The sequence below is a fragment of the Geotrypetes seraphini genome, chromosome 9 (genome assembly GCF_902459505.1).
Source record: "Geotrypetes seraphini chromosome 9, aGeoSer1.1, whole genome shotgun sequence".
NCBI classification, from domain to species: Eukaryota; Metazoa; Chordata; class Amphibia; order Gymnophiona; family Dermophiidae; genus Geotrypetes; species Geotrypetes seraphini.
Window position 1 is genome coordinate 24,802,666 of NC_047092.1, and position 17,532 is coordinate 24,820,197.

General features: G+C 42.3%; 1 protein-coding gene across 6 annotated transcripts in view; it reads left to right on the plus strand.

Annotated features, from left to right (window-relative positions):
- The window catches only part of MAGI2 (membrane associated guanylate kinase, WW and PDZ domain containing 2), a 1,098,994-nt gene that overhangs the window by 807,890 nt on the left and 273,572 nt on the right, over nucleotides 1-17,532 (plus strand). For all 6 annotated transcript variants that reach the window (XM_033957935.1, XM_033957936.1, XM_033957930.1 and 3 more), the window contains exons 8-9: nucleotides 1,512-1,633; nucleotides 9,671-9,853. In XM_033957935.1, the coding sequence (XP_033813826.1) occupies nucleotides 1,512-1,633; nucleotides 9,671-9,853 (305 nt within the window). The remainder of the gene's footprint in view (nucleotides 1-1,511; nucleotides 1,634-9,670; nucleotides 9,854-17,532) is intronic.

The window sequence follows — 17,532 nt, forward strand, 5'->3', positions numbered from 1 at the left end:
CCATCTCCATGTCATTCTTTAAGGATAGAGTGTAGAATGGACACAACCACTGGGCACAACCACTCACTCTCAAGCTTTGCATTGAAGAATGCTTGTGTTGAAGGACTGAGGTTGAGATAGACACAAAAAAAATGACATGGGATTATTTCCACGGTTGTCCACTGTAACGGTGATGAATTTTGTTATCGTGTCATAGTAAGGTTCCGCAACGGGATAGTAAGGTTCCGCAGCGGGATAGTAAGGTTCCGCAGTGGGATAGTAAGGTTTCGCAGCGGGATAGTAAGGTCGTTCCAGAGACCTGTGATTTTGAAGAGAAGAGATTTTCCCAGTTTACCTGCACAGAGAATACTCGTAGAGAGGGGAAGGATAGTTTATATCTTTGGGCGGGTCTGGTGGAGTCAGGACTCGAGGAGTTAAAGGATAGTGGGATTAGTTCTCCCACCTGACAGTAGCATAACCAGAGAAGAGAGGGCACTAGGCACCCCGTTTCCGCTGTCTTCTACTCTTCTAGTCAGATTCCCCAAGTTTAGGGTTACCAGATTTTCCATTTGGAAAATCCGAACCGCTAGATCTGCCCCCCACCCTAGCCCTGCGCCCAGCCCTGCCTCCCACTGTCTGCTGTCATCGGGCAGGAGGGCATCCACGCATGTGCGGATGCCCTACTGCCCGACGGTGATTTGTTCCAAGCTTTTCAAAACCCGGACAAAGTGCTGGGTTTTGAAACGCCGTCCACAACCCAGGACAGGTCCTTATAAGAAAATCCAGGCATCTGGTAATCCTACCCAAGTTCCACCAGCTAAAGAAAGTAAGTCTGCCAAAGCATGCCAGTCAACAATACTAAGTATGAGAACTGAGCATGCTTGTGATGTTGGCACTGACAGCTTAACCTCGAGCACCTTTGAATTCCTCAAGCTCGCACACCTTGGGGAATCCCTACCAGCTGCATGATTGCTGCACCTGAAGCTGGGTAAGTCTGAGGCAAAAGCAGATGAGCCCAAGCCCACTCATGCTAAGGCTACCAGACATCTGGATTTCCCCGGAAATGTCCTCCTTTCCGACGACATGTCCGGGGGTTCCGGATGACTTTTCAAAACCTGGCATTTTGTCCGGGTTTTGTAAAGCTTCCTCAAAATCGCATCGGGCAAGAAGGCATCCACGCCTTTGCGGATGCCCTCCTGCCCGACAAGAGCAGGCAGTGGGGTGTGGGATCGGGGGTGGGACTGGGGTGTAATGGGATGGGGATGGCTGGAACTGAGCAGGCCTGGGGGCAGGTCTCGGGGGTAACACTAACCCATGCTACCTGAGCAAAACTGTTTAGAAACTTTGCTTTGGAAATAATGTCGTGTGATACAGTTTCAAGTTGACTTATTTTCTGTACATATTCCGCATTTCTCCGTTGCGTTTCTACGGTTATACAGTAAGGAGAGAGAAATTCAACTTTGTTGATGTGATATTATTTTTGTGTGTTAAATGGAATTTTTTTTTCCCCCCCCCCACTCTTGTTTTCTCAGTCATATAAACAGAAGAACTCAGTTTGAAAACCCCGTCCTAGAAGCCAAAAGGAAGCTACAGCAGCATAATATGCCCCTCACAGAACTTGGATCTCAGCCCATGCAGGCCCAAGGTTTTCGAGGTACGCAAGCGCTCCAGCAGAATTGCTTCCCAAGGGATTGACACTATTGCTTATTATTATAATGATGCTTTTATCTTGCCCTGATTAGCATGATTACGAGCAGGGATTTTATTCTGTAATAGTCTGTTGCCACTGTTCACTGTGCCTCTTCTACGATAATCCATCTAACAAACACAAATTAATTAAAGCATCAATCGTTCTTCCGCAGCTCATGGGAATATTGTGTGTTGATAGGGTGAAGATTAATGTGGCGAAAATGAACTTTACCATAAACTATCTATATTCATCATGCCTAAACGAGGTTTAGGGTGGTTTGCTCATGATCTTGTCCTGAAATTGTTTGGGAGGTTTTTTTCCTTTCCTTTTTTTTTCTTTTCTTTTTTTCAACAGAAAGCTCTTCCTCAGCATTGATTGGATCTACATCCATCCGTCCCTTCCTTGACCTTGACGATCCTTGTAGTATGAATGGGAGTGTGTGGTGCAGTGGTTAGAGCTACAGCCTTGGCTCCCTGAGGTTGTGGGTTCGAATCCCGCACTGCTCCTGGGCAAGTCACTTAATCCCCATTGCCCCAGGTACATTAGATAAGTGGGAGCCCGCCGGGACATGTAGGGAATAATGCTTGAGTACCTGAATAATTTGTAATCTGCACGGAACTGTAGGATATGCGGAATATAAATTATTAAAATAAATAAATAATGATCCCACCCAGAGAGTATGGGCTGAATGATCTTTTCAATCTTGTAAAACTAATAGAGCAGGTTGCCTTCAAACCTTTTTAGGTGTTCCACAAATAAAATGCAAAGACAGAGAGAGAGAAAGAGTCTGTTTGTAGAAGGAAGTTGAGGCTAATTCCCACTTGCAAATAATTCTCCCCTTTTATATGAAAAGATGTTCTAAGTAGATGCACAATGAAGAGCCTCTCACTATCTCACTAGCCATAAGTGCCATTTGGTAGGACAGGAAGCAGTGAAATTCCATGTGCAGAGCATTACAATATTTATGCTGCGTGTTTTGTTTTGGGGTTGTTGTTTTTTTGTTTTAGTTTTTTTTAAGAATTCATGTAATAAAAGATCATTAATAACCAGATTCAGTCTGGCCTGGTAGGGAGGAGAGATACACTGCACACAGAAAAGTGTACTTGGACAATCTATTGTCTTAACAAATTTGGATCAGGTGGGAGACTCATTCAGCCCCATTTTAGATGGAACATAGAAAGCAGAATTGATACATCCAGGTGAGGCTGTGTACAGTTTTCATGTAGAGCCTTTCCTAAAATACATGCAGAAGTGAACATGTAGCAGGAATACAAAGCTACGTGTTCATTGAATACCCAAATGCAGCCATTTACATTTGTAAGTGCCAGCAGAAACATCTGACAACTGGAAATTAGTATGTAAGCCCCATAAATTATATATGCACGAGTATTTAATGACCTTAAACATTTAAGGTTGATTGCTGAAATACGTATGTACAATTCTCAACATATACTTCATACCCCTAATTCAGTGTATCGCAAACTGTGTTCTGTGGTACACCAGTGTGCCTCCTGAGATTTCAGGTGTGCCGCCATACACTGGCAAAGAGGAGAGTCATCCACATCGGCCGACTGCCTACAGTCGGATGTCTCCCCGCACCTGCCCTCCTCCCGGATCCCTCCACCAAAGCGAGTCGCGACCAGACGGGCCTCCACGCATGCGCAGACATTGACACGATGACATCGTGCATGTGCATGACATCATCACCTCGACAACAGTGCACTTCTGGGTGCCTTCCGGCCGGGGCACTAGGTGTAGTGTTCCATCGGCCGGAAAGCTTGCGAGTCACAGCCCTAATTCTATAAACTAAATGTAAGCGCCATTTGCACTCTAAAATTATAGAATAATATCACTTAACATGCATGAATACAACATTCATGTGTGTAAGTGCTAGACACGCACTCGGTGGGATTCTATAACTTGAACACACAAGTTACATAACACATAACTGCAAGGAGGGGGGATGGGCATGTCAAACACACATGTAGTAACATAGTAGATGACTGTAGATAAAGACCCGATTGGTCCATCTAGTCTGCCCATCCCGATTCAGTCTAAAAATTTGTTGGAGTTTTTTTTCTTCTTCTTCTTAGCTATTTCTGGGCAAGAATCCACAGCTCTTTCCAGTACTGTTCTTAGGTACCAACTACTGAAGTCTCTGCCAAAGCTCACCCCAGTAAAAAAAAAAATAAAAAATTCTGGGACACTGCATTAGTTCTATAGCTGGTCAGGTGAACACAGTTCCATAGTTGGATTAATTCTCTGAGCTATCCGACCTCTCACGTTGGAACTACTATTCTGTCTACTTGCAACAATCCTAATCAGCAACTGTCTACTTGCAACAATCCTGCAACAATCCTGATCAGCATCTGTCTACTTGCAACAATCCTGATCAGCAACTGTCTGAGCATTGGAAAATGAAGATAATTCACTCCTACAAAGCAAGGGAAGGTGTGTCTGCTTTTGTTTTGGATTTATACTCCGTAAGAAAATTAGATATTTTAAAGTTGAACTAAGGAAGTATTCTTTTTTTGAAGATGTGTGATTATACTTATTATCTGCATGGAATCCTTGATGTTTAGTGATATTGGTGTGACGGTGATTGAAAAGGTGGTCACCCTTCTGTATTTATTTGCCCTACTGGGCACAAAGTACTTTTTTTCGGAGCACATTTTTCACAGAATTTAATAATTGGTTATTTGTCAGCTGAGTTTCTGTGTAATTTGAATTATACTGAACCATATCAGGGAGATAAACATGAAGACCGTGATTTTTTTTTTTCACTCAGAAATGGGCTGAATTGAAAACTGCTGTGTTAAGTCTATAATACTGTTCGAGCAAAAACATCCATCTTGAATTGATTCAGTTGGGTTCACTGCTGCGCATAAAATGGATGTATGCCCCACAAGTGGAAGAAAGGATTCAAATAACTATCCACGTATCCTTGAAGCTACCATCTCAGAATCGGCATAGACGCTGTATCTGAAAAGAGGTTGGATATTTCAGCAAGACAACTATTGGAAACCTATCTCAAAATCAACCATGAAGCACTTACAGGAAAGACAAATGAAGGTTTTGCAATGGCCTCCACAGTCCCTAAGATATGCAGTGCGTGCAAGGAACCCCAAGAATGTATCTGAACTAGAAAGTTCTGCAAGGAGTAGAACATTTTTCAAGAGGCTCTTAGCTGCCAACATTTGAAAGGTGTTATTTCTACTAGAGCAGTGTCTCTCAAACTTTCTCGAGCCAGGGCACACTAAAGGTAGTGGCCATGGCTTGAGGCACCCAGATGTGTGCGGACATCGTTGTGATGACATCACGTCGACGTACACCCCCCCTAAGTCTAACAAATATCAACTGAGTACCTAAATCACAGACCTCCCTAGGCCCACCCAAGCTCTGCCCCAGATCCCATCCCCTTTACTAATTATAATGCAATTATTTTCATATACACACAATATACACAGCAGATATAAATTCTCAAAACTAACACAGTTCAATCATTATATTGAAAATAAAATCATTTAACCTATCGACAATCCTCTGCAGACTGCTGTAATTAGCTTTAAAGGTGAATTCGAGAGGCCAGGGGGGAAGCTAGAGGACACTAGAGAGAAAGGGGGAAATATGCTGGCCTTCGGCAAATCGGGCAGCGCTGGCGCTATACCGCGTTCGGAAGTCAGCTGGCAGGCGCCTCTCTTCCTCCTCAGTGTGTTGCGGCACACTTGGATTCTCAGGAGGAACACTAGTGTGCCTCGACACACAGTTTGGCTTTCAAGATCATTCACGGCATCCTTCCTCCCCTAATCCCACTATCCTTTAATGCCTCGAGGCCTACTAACACCAGAACCGCCCACAGACATAAACTATCCTTCCCCTCTCTACACGGTATTCTCTACGCAGGCAAACTGGGACATTCCCTCCTCTCCAAAATCAAGGGTCTTTGGAACGATCTCACTATCCCGCTGCGGAATCTGGGCTTCCTCCAATTATTCCGCAAACAACTGAAAACCTGGCTTTTCTCTAACATATAACATTTCTTCTCCTGTTTACATCCCCTCTGTTCATATGCTCTTGTAAATCTGTCTCCTCTCTCTTCTTATATTTTTAAGCTTTGTAAACCGTGCCGAGCTCCACTTCATAAGAACATAAGAAATGCCTCCGCTGGGTCAGACCCGAGGTCCATCGCGCCCAGCAGTCCGCTCACGCGGCGGCCCAACAGGTCCAGGACCTGTGCAGTAAATTTCTATCTATACCCCTCTATCCCCTTTTCCAGCAGGAATTTGTCCAAACCTTTCTTAAACCCCAGTACTGTACTCTGCCCTATAACTTCCTCTGGAATTGTATTCCAGGTGTCCACCACACGTTGTGTAAAGAAGAACTTCCTAGCATTAGTTTTGAATTTGCCTCCTTTCAACTTTTCCGAATGCCCTCTTGTTTTTTTATTTTCTGAAAGTTTGAAGAATCTGTCCCTCTCTACTCTCTCTATGCCCTTCATGATCTTGTAAGTCTGTATCATATCCCCTCTTAATCTTCTCTTTTCTAGGGAAAAGAGTCCCAGTTTTTCCAATCTCTCAGCATATGAAAGGCTTTCCATCCCCTTTTCCATCCTTCCGTGGAGATAATGCGGTATATAAACGTAAGGCTTAGTTTAGTTTAGTTTAGTTTGAGATACACTGTACCAGAGGACGTATTAAAAGTACTGACGGAAAGGGTGTCCAAAATTTACACTTGCCATATTCACCATTGTCTTATTTTGAAACTGAAAAAGAAACTCAAATAAATAATAATTTTGATTAAAATAAGCGTGTTTATAACATGTTGAAGCAATCAACTTGACCGTGGGTCTTTCTGCTGATCAAAGAGACTCTATCTTGCAAGCCCCTTCACTAGTTTCATCTTCAGGAACTGCTATTCAGAACCCCCAACTGGTCGGAACTTGTAGAGAAATTTAAAGGTATTTCACAAACAGAGATACATAGTGTAATGTAATGTAATGTAATTTATTTCTTATATACCGCTACATCCGTTAGGTTCTATAGTGCTGCAATGGTTGGTTATTGTAAAAGAGAGATCATTCTGAATAATAATTGGAGGATCTTCTTGCAGACTTCACATCGCACAATATTCAAGGGGAAGTGATGTCGGAGGACGAGCCAACGCTGGCGTGACAGCAGCTTGGGAGGGGGTTACTACTCGTGCCAGGAATGTTAGAGGAACATGGGAAGGGAAGTGTCATGTGCACGGCAGGAGGGGGGCAGGGAAGGAGCATGTGGAGGGGAGCAGGGGAGGGACGCCACCACCCCTGGTGCCTCTCACTCTCGCAACGCCACTGTCTGGCCTAGTTATACAATTGTCCCCCAACAGTGACTATAAGTCACTGCTGTATATCTAGCTACCAGTCTATATATACTCAACAATGAGGCCTCTGTGACAGCGGTGCTGTAAGTGCATGGAGCTTAACAGTTTTAATTTCCAGATCATGATACCTTGAAAATTAAAGCTGTTTGTTTGTTCAACTCCATGCACTTACAATGCTCAATATACCTTTTTTAAAGCACTATGGGGGCTCGAGGGGTAGGTGAAATTTTTTTTTAGGGAAATCATATTTTCTGGGGGGAAAAAATATATACTTAATCATTGGCTGCAGCCTGTTACCTCCAACATCTTGGTAACGGAGCATCAGGCTTTACTGTCTGATTATATAATAATAATAATAATTTTATTCTTATATACCGCCATACCCAGCGAGTTCTAGGCAGTTCACAGCAATTAGATTAGGATCCGCATTGACATGCAGATTTACAACAATTTATCAGATTTACAACAACTTTAGCCGAACTTGGCAGATGAAGATGGAAGAGGGTAGAAGAAAGAGCTGAGCCGAGCGAGGGGCCAGGCGATTGTCGGAAGGGGGAACGGTTAAGGGTCTTGTTTGCTGAAAAGGTAAGCAAGACCCTTATGCAGATGGGAGTCTTATGCAGATAGAGCCTCTCCAAGAAGATAATTTTGCCCATATGGGATCCATACCTACAGCAGATATCGCCAAGGCACCTAGTCAAGTATGGTCCTTGTGGGTACTGGTTGGGCTCCCATTTTTGGTAGATCACAAATTGATATACAAATTCAGATACATGAAAAAATAAAACAGAAAAGCAAATTAAAAGTCTGAATAAAAAAATAATAATCAAAATGCAAAATAAAACTTAAAAAATGAACTATAAAAATTTAAAATGAATAGCCTAAACTATTACTTAATTCTGAGTCAAAAACATTACGGTTACTGTATTACATCGTTGACACTATTCAAAATGTTAAGAAAGCCTTCTGCAACAATGCAGTTTCTAACTTGATCTTAAACTCCTTTAAATTCTCTCACTATGTGTATATCCATTTGCAATACATTTCAGAGGATTGGACCAACTATGTTAAATATAATTGATAATAAACACGATTAAATCACCTTAAAAGAAGGTACATCCATCATAGCAGCTGTCGCTGACCGTAATTCTGATGTAAGTGTAGAGCGTCTGTAATTATTGGAGAAATCTTACCTGTAATGATCTTAAACACCAGCATGATCACATTTTAGTGAATTTTGAAATCAATAAGTAGCCGATGCACAGTTTATAACGTAGGAGTGATATACTCATATTTAGATTGACCTGAGCTTACACGGCCGGCAGTGTTCTATGCAACCTGCAGAGATTTCACAGAGCTTTTGAATACCCAATATTTAAGTGTTGCCACAATCAAACAACGGATCAACCGTACTTTGTACTACCAGTCTGAAATTCTCTTTAGTTAAACAGATCACAAAAGTTGCCTTACCATTTTCTCTTTATGAAATATTGGTATCTAAGGACTTTACTGGAGAGGTTTAGGGATCATAAGAGTACAAGCCCCAGACCAATGTTTTGAATGTATGGATTATATCTGTTGCTTTGTATTTGTGGGGGTATTTGTGGGGGGAAGGGCGTGTTTGTATCTTGATAACGCTGTGATTTTTGAGGGGAGTTTATCTTTCAATAAAAAGATTTTGAAATAAATAAAACACTGCCGCTGGCATTGTAAATGGCCGCTCCCTACCGCCTCTGAATATTGATCAAAGTGCGCGTAGTGACGATATTCAGCTGCTAAATAAATAACTTCTCCGTTTATTTTAGGCCTGTTAAATGAAACAGATAGTGCCTGCATGGTTACTGCCCGTATATTCAGCCCTGAAGTGGCGGAGTAAGGGGTGGGGGAGGACAGACCGCCCTGGGTGCCATCTTGGTGAGAGCGCCGGCACCTCTCCACCCTTCCCCCACCTCACGCCTTCCCTTCCCCACCCCCTCTATCTCTTTGAATCTTCGCCAGCGCGAGCAGCTTCGCCGGCCTGCTGCCCGCGCCACCCTGGCTCCCCTCTGAAATCACTTCCTGGTTTGCGGGGCCAGGAAGTGACGTCAGAGGAAAAGCCAACACCGGCACAAGCAGCAGGTCCGAGAAGCTGCTCACGCCGGCGAAGGTTTAAAGAGATACAGGGAGGGCGCTCCCGAGCACCTCCTACCCTGGCTACGCTACTGCAGCCCCGCTATCTTTTTGAACAGTACCGCGAAAATGTACATGGTTAGGTAAGTGCCAGTGCTGACTTTTAAGGAGCACCGTGACTACGACTGCTGAATACTGGCTCAGCTGGCTTCTACTGATGCCATGAAGTGCTTTCCCCCCCCTTGCCTTGCTGTGGATCCTAACTATGCTGTCAAAGTTAGATGTTTTCAACTATATTTTTCATTATCGCACATTATCACAGTTGCTAGGTAACTGGTGGCTACTCTAGATTGTGGTCCAGTGGGCTCAATTGAAAGGAGACCAAAAGGCCATGATCGAGCTTTCTTCTGCACGCCGCCAGTCTGCTCTGCTTTGTGTGTGGAAAAATAGCCTTATATGCCACATCTGTTGTTAAATAGCTTATCCTACGGGACGGCAGGCATTAACTCCTCTCTCCTTGGTATTGTGCAGAAAAGCCACTCTTCACCCGTGACGCATCACAGCTGAAGGGGAATTTTCTCAGCACGACACTTAAGAAGAGCAACATGGGCTTTGGATTTACTATCATCGGTGGGGACGAACCCGATGAGTTCCTGCAGGTGAAGAGCGTAATCCCTGAAGGACCCGCAGCTCAGGATGGCAAAATGGAAACAGGTAATTCAGCCTCTGAGGATGAGCAATAATGCATAGCGACTACGATCCCCCACCTCCTGCAAATGATTGAAGGCGTAAAATCATTTTCAGTTTTTGATCAGCAAGGGGATTTTTTTTTTTACTAAAGTGTGTTAAGTTTTTGCACTCAGTGTGCCCCAACAGCAGAAATATAATTTATGGTTCATTCAGTGTACTCTTATCGCCTATGTCGCTTCCACCTATAGCTGTTCCACTTTATGAAATGAATGAAGGTGTTCGAGCTGACACAGTGATGATGGCAAGGGAAACTTTATTGGTAAACAGATGATTAAAAACAAAATGCCCGATACGGCTGTGTTTAGCCTAAGCGCCAACCCTGGTATCTACCCTGGTAAAGCTAGTATACTGCACCTATGTTGCTTTCTAGGAAAAGCTTCTACCAAGTGCCCTCTGGCCCCTAATTTAAGGCTCCTTTTACTAAGCTGCATTAGGGCATTAACGCGCGGAATAGCATGCGCTACAATGCCGCGTGCGTTTGACGCTAATGCCAGCATTGAGCTGGCATTAGTTCTAGCCGTATAGCGCGGGTTAGCGTGCGCTAATCTGCTGTATGCGCTAGAAAAGCTAACGCACCTTAGTAAAAGGAGCCCTTAGTTATAGAGTCACTTCCACGCCCCACGCCTCCCCCATACCATGTAAGATATATTGGCTAAAACTGGAAGACCGCGTATGGTACAGACTATTGGTGATGGTCTATTTGTGTGTGCGTGATAAGGCCCCGGCGTGTTTGATGGGGTCTATTCTGCCCTTATGCTCCATTACCAAAACTTTGTTTAGTTTCTCGTGTAGACCTGTCCATTCCTCCTGTTTCAAGTTTATTTAAAATATTTGATTTGATCACAAAATCCAAATCCAATGCGATTTACATTTAGTTAAAAATTAGGTTAAAATTTAAAAAAAAAAAAAAAACCCAAACAGGACAATTAGTACTAATTGTAATAAAATAATACTTTTGAAGAAGGAAGGTGAAAAAAAGAGGATTAAATACAATTCAAAAACAAATAAAAAGGGATAGGTAATGAAACAAGAGGTTAGGGAAGGTTATCCACTTAATTTTCTCTTGGCAGTATTCCTAGTCCACTGTAAAATCATAAAATTTAAATAAATCAGTTAAAAGCTTCCTTAAAAAGCCAACTTTTCAGGAGACTTTTAAACTTGCTAAGTAATTTTTCTTCTCTTATTTTGATGGGGAGCGAATTCCAAATTTGAGGGGCTGTGACAGAAAAAATCACATCCCTCCTTGAATAAATGAATTTTAACGAGGGGACTACTAGCAATGATTTTTCTTCGGATCTTAAGGATTTTGTGGGAATAAATGGTATTAGAAATCTTTCTAAGAATGTAGGAGCTTTGCTTATTAAAATTTTATATGTAAGTAATGCAATTTTATATGTGATTCTGTGATTTACGGGTAACCAATGCTTTTCCTTTAAAAGGGGAGTTACATGATCAAATTTTTTTCTTTTAGTGAATATTTATATTGCGGTATTTTGAAGAATTTGCAGTCTACGTATTTCTTTTAAGGTAGATCCCTTGTATAGGGCATTGCAATAGTCGATTTTTGATATGACTAGCGAATGTATTAGAATATTCAACGATGATTCATCAAGAAAAGCGGATAGTGAACTGATCATCCTTAACCTATAAAAGCAGGTTCTTACAAGTGAACTTATTTGATCGTGGTAACTAAGCTTTTGGTCCAAGAATCTTCACCTTAGTAACTTCCTTAGGCTGGTGAGCTCTAGAGCTAGTATGTTCTCCTGTATAGGTTCTCAGGAATGGAATGGAATATCAACGTATATACGACAGCAGGGAAATTTGTGTGACTTTTAAGAAATTGCTGAAGAAATATGGGCACTAGCTATTGTGATGATGTTGCTGACATGGTAGTGTTCAGATTTGTATCATGTATGTCTGTGTGTTTTATTTATCGTGTATGTTTTATTGTGAACCACTCTGTAAAATGCGGGTTATAAATGATTAAAAGCAAACAAATTTCCTCTATGTGTACTTGCCACCAATTAAATAGTGAGGCAGCAATTATTATTTTTCCTCATTTTGATGATGAAAATACCACCACCACCTCCCTCCCTCCCCCTCCCCCTCCCTCCCTCCCCCTCCCCCTCCCCCAAACATACACAGTCGTAAGGTTAATTTTTCATTTTAATTTTTTATCGTAGGCTGTGCTGGCTTCCAATGGAGGCCAGGGTTATTTTTTAATTTGTATCACTGTTCTTTAAGGTGTTATTTGCTTTTACAGCAAATTGCCTTCTGGAATATTTTGCATTGGCTTTTCCAAAACGCTCTCGACGACTCTTGTCATATTTTTTTTTTATTTTCCCTTTCCCTTCCGTTAAGGATTGTCAATATAAAAGATATTTTACAGCTTATTTTCATTTCAGGCAGCAGTTAAGAGATAAACGGCCTCTTTGACAAAGCCCTGCTAGTGGCTGCCGCATGGCAACAGCCCCGAAGCCCTTTAAATCTCTATGGGCTTCGGGGCCGTTAGTGCAGCGCTACTGCGAGTGCGGCTTTGTAAAAGAGGCCGAAAGAGTTTTAGCCAGTTCTTAGCTAGTGCAGTATCCTATCAACGTTTTAGAAAACTCTTGAAAAAAACGTATTTATAAGAGAAGATCTGTACCGGGCAATTTCAGCTTTGTATTTCCTGAGTCTGTCTCAGTTTCTTTGAGTTGTAAAGCGCTTAGAACCGGAAGGTAATGCGGTATACAGATGAAAGTGTTAGATTAGGTTAGGTTATGAGCTTGTCCTGTTTGCTTCTTTTGTAACTAGTAGCAGGGACTGTATTTCTTTTCTTTTAACACTTGACATTTCAGCTTTTGATACTGTCAACACATCTTGTTAAAATGTTTGAAACCATTGGGATCGACGGTACAGAGTTGAAATGCTTCTATTTATTTGAATTAGCCAGAGAATTTTGTGTTGTTCAGGGAGTGCCCGCAACAATCCTTTAAGGCTATTCGAACAGGAGTTCCACTAGGTTCTGTTTTATTGGCTACCTTGATTAATATTTTTTGCAACTGTTTTCATATTTTTTGCAACGGCTCATTCCTTCTGAGCAATGCTCTGGTTTGTCTGAGCACTATTTGCACTAATCATGATTTATTTAATGATATATGTTTAGGATCAATCAGGCCTTAGGCATAGCGGGTCCGCCCATCCCCACTAAGCCTAAGGCCTGATTGGCCCAGGCGCCAAGAGCCTGGGCCAATCAGGCCTTAGGCTTAGTGGGGATGGGCGGACCCGCTATGTCTAAGGCCTGATTGGTCCAGGCTTCTAGAGCCTGGGCCAATCAGGCCTTAGGCTTCGCAGGATGGGTCTGTAACATGGACGCCGGTTACAGAATCGGGATTTAGTTTAGGCCCGATTCTGTATAGGACGCCTCTCCTGGGCCGTCCTATACAGAATTCAGGCCGTTGTGTTCATTGGGTGTCATCCTTAACTCTGCTTTATGTATGAAATGTCAGATAAAGAAAACTGGTGAGATGATTTTTTGGGAAACTGAAAATGATTAGGCACCTTAGAGAATTTTTGGCTTCATATAATTTTCAAATGGTAGAGCATTCCTTATTTTGACTATTGTAATAGTATTTTGTTAGGAGTTTTTAAAAAAAGCCATGAAATCTGTTCAGTTAACTCAAGATATGATCACATCTCTCCGGTGTTAGTAAAATTGAATCGGTTGCCTGTTGAATTCAGAATTCAGTATAAATAACCGTTAATTTAAAGCACTAAACGGTAATGTTCCCTTCATTTATATCAACATTCTCATACACTGAGGTCTGCGTTCAACAATTTACTTGGTGTTCTATCATTTCATTGGAGGAGAGTGTGGTGCAGTGATTAGAGTTATAGCCTCAGCACCCTGAGGTTGTGGGTTCAAATCCCACGCTGCTCCCTGTGACCCTGGGCAAGTCACTAAATCCTCCACTGTCCCAGGTACATTAGATAGATTGTGAGTCAATGGGACAGATAGTGAAAATGCTTGAAGTAAAACACTTTGAGTGTGGTTGTATAACTACAAAAAAGTGATATACAAGTCCCAAACCCCTTCATTGTGTCTTTTTAGAAGAGTATAGATGCTAGGAATTATTTTTAAAAAGGGATGGTTAACAAGACTAAGAATGTTATAATACCCTTTTATCGATCCATGGCGTAACTTCACCTGGTGTATTGTGTTCAATTCTAGTCTCCTTATCTCAAGAAAGATATAGCGGCACTAGAAAAGGTTCAAAGAAGAACAACCAAGATGATAAAGGGGATGGAACTCCTCTCGAATGAGGAAAAAGCTAAAAAGGTTAGGGCTCTTTAGCTTGGAAAAGAGACGGCTGAGGGAAGATCTGATTGAAGTCTACAAAATCCTGAGTGGAATAGAATGGGTTCAAGTCGATCGATTTTTCACTTCGTCAAAAATTACAAAGACTAGGGGACACTCAATGAAGATACAGGGAAATGCTTTCAAAACCAATAGGCGGAAATATTTTTTCACTCAGAGGATAGTTAATCTCTGAGACGCATTGCCAGAGGATGTGGTAAGAGCAGATAGTGTAGCTGGTTTTAAGAAAGGTTTGGACAATTTCATAGAAGAAAAGTCCATAGTCTGTTACTGAGAAAGACATGGGAGAAGCCACTGCTTGCCCTGGATCAGGGGTATGGAATGTTGCTACTCTTTGGGGTTCTGGAATCTTGCTACACTTTGGGGATTCTGCGTGGAATGTTGTTGCTAGTTTGGGTTCCGGAATCTTGCTTACTCTGAGATAATGAAATATTGCTACTCTTTGGGTTTTTGTCAGGTATTAGTGACCTGGATTGGCCACTGTGAGAATGGTCTACCAGGCTTGATGAACCATTGGTCTGACCCAGTAAGGCTATTCTTATGTTTTTACCTTTATGTAAACCATTTTGAGTGTGATTGTAAAACTACAAAAAGGTAGTATACAAGTCCCAAACCCCTTCATTGTGTCCATTTAGAAGAGTATAGATCTTCCATGTTTCCTATTGCAGGACCTAAACATGGAATGCTCTGTCTTCTCTATTAAGATCAATGAAGTCATCGGATGCATTTAGAAGGCGTCTAAAAACTGTTTTATTCCAAAATGCCTCTGGTGTATCAATCCTCTAATGTAATGAGGTCCTGTTTTCATTTGAGAATGTTTTAGTTCTAATGCTTTGATGTGATTAACATTTTTTTTAAAAGTGTGAGATGTTTGCAGGCCAACCTATGACGATTGTTTAGATTTATTATTTGTTCTGTTTTATGGAAAATTATGTATGCTGCTTCTATCCTCCACCCAGAATTATAGATGGCATGGATTATAAATGGTTTTAATAAATAACTAAGCATCCAGCCAATGGGAAGACAGTGGTGGCAGCAACTGGAAGGACTCTAGTTACAGGACGGGAGGAGGTGATCTGGAGGACATTTTCTGTACTATAGAACTGAAGTATCTATATTTTATGGATGGAAAAAGAGACATGAACCTCCTCAGTTTGTCCAAATACATTTCTGTGGGACACGCAATTCCAGCAGCTGTAGTATATGGTCACACACTGATTTACTGCAGCTTAGTGATTAAGAAATTGTACCTTTCAACCTGGATTATCCTGTCATTTTCTCAGAGATGCCGGGTTGCCCAGTTTCAGGCTGGAGATTTGTAGATAGTCCTGGTTTTGAACTTGCATCCCAAAACAACATAGTAATTGAATTGGCTACTTTCTCTGTGCGACTGGTATTTCTCTCTTTTTAATTATTTGTTTTTATTGTATTCTTGTAAACCACCTAAATAGTTCATTTATAGGTAGTATATCAAATAAATCTGAAACGTGAAACCTGAAGGAGAATTGCTCCCTTGATCCCCTATGATGTGCAGAGTGATGCTTAACATAGTAGATGAGGGCAGATAAAGACCCAAATGGTCCATCCAATCTGCCCAATCTGATTCAATTTACATTTTTTTTTTTTCTTCTTCTTAGCTATTTATGGACAAGAATCCAAAGCTCTGCCCGGTATTGTTCTTAGGTTCCAACTACTGAAGTCTCTGTCAAAGCTCACTCCAGTCCATCTACACCCTCCCAGCCATTGAAGCCCTCCCCAGCCCATTCTCCACCAAACGGCCATATACAGACACAGACCGTGCAAATCTGCCCAGCACTGGCCTTAGTTCTTCAATATTTACTATTATTTTCTGATTCTAGATCCTCTGTGTTCATCCCACGCTTTTTTGAACTCCATCACCGTTTTCGTCTGCACCACATCTCTCGGGAGCGCATTCCAGGCATCCACCACCCTCTCCGTAAAAAAGAATTTCCTTACATTGCTCTTGTAGCTCCAGCAGTGGGAAAGTGAAACTTGATGCTGGATGGACTTCTAAGGTCTTTGTCCCATATATGGCAGAACAGTTTGGCATGGACTGGAGTTAGCTTTGACGCTAAATGGGGGGCAATTTGGCGATGCCGGATGGACTATTGTGGTCTTTGTCCCAAATATGGAAAGATGGATCAGGAGCAAGTATGTGTATTTTATACCAGTGGTCCCTAACCCTGTCCTGGAGGACCACCAGACCAATCGGGTTTTCAGGCTAGCCCCAGTGAATATGCATGGAGCTGATTTGCATGCCTGTAACTTCTATTATATGCAAATCTCTCTCATGCATATTCATTGGGGCTAGCCTGAAAACCCAATTGGCCTGGTGGTGTTCCAGGACAGGGTTGGGGACCACTGTTTTATACCACATTCATATCATCCAAGTACAGGTCTTGCCTATCACGGGGGAGGGGAGGAAAATGTATAGAAGAATTTAGCAAGTACAATGAATAATTACTAGATTGTTGGTTCAGCGTTGCCTTGATGATATATGTGACTATTGGGCAGACTGGATGGACCATGCAGGTCTTTATCTGTTGTCATTTACTATATATGTAAAGCCCTGGACAAAATGAACGCGTTTAAAATATGTGCCTGCCTTTGAGCTGGTGTCAGTTGCGCCGGGGTGATGGTGCCCCTCTCCTGCCCTCTTCTCCATCACCACACCCCTCCCCCATGACACACGCACCCCCTTCCCTTTCACCGCACCTTTTTAACTTCTCAGGCGCGAGCAGCATGCCTACGTCAGTGTTGGCTGGCCCTTTGCCGTTATTTCCTAGATCCCGGAAGTGACATCAGAGAGAGCGCCGATGCCGACGCGGGCAGCAATCTCACACAGGGGATGTAAAAAAAGTATGGAAGAAGGCAAGGGGGCGCGCGACCAGGAGAGGAGGAGGAGGAGGGGTGTCACACCCTTGGGAAGACCGCCCCCCCTCCCTTTGCTACGCCATTGGCTGGTGTAAAACCTAACAGGGAAGCGTGTCTTCCTAAATGTGTGTGACTTTTGTAAAGTGAAAATTGCAATTGTAGATCTTTGTCCCAGTCCAGCAAACCCCAAACCACCCCCACCCCCCTCTCCTTTGAAATCTCTGCATGGATCTCCTTGTATAAATAGCAGCTTTCTGAAATCTCAAAGCAGAAAAAGGAATTGACGCGTCCTTTGCATTCATGATTTTTTCACACTTATGTTGATTTTTTTTTCACATTTAAGTTCATATTTATGTACTATTTCTGTTTTCAAATCTGTAGATCTTCACAT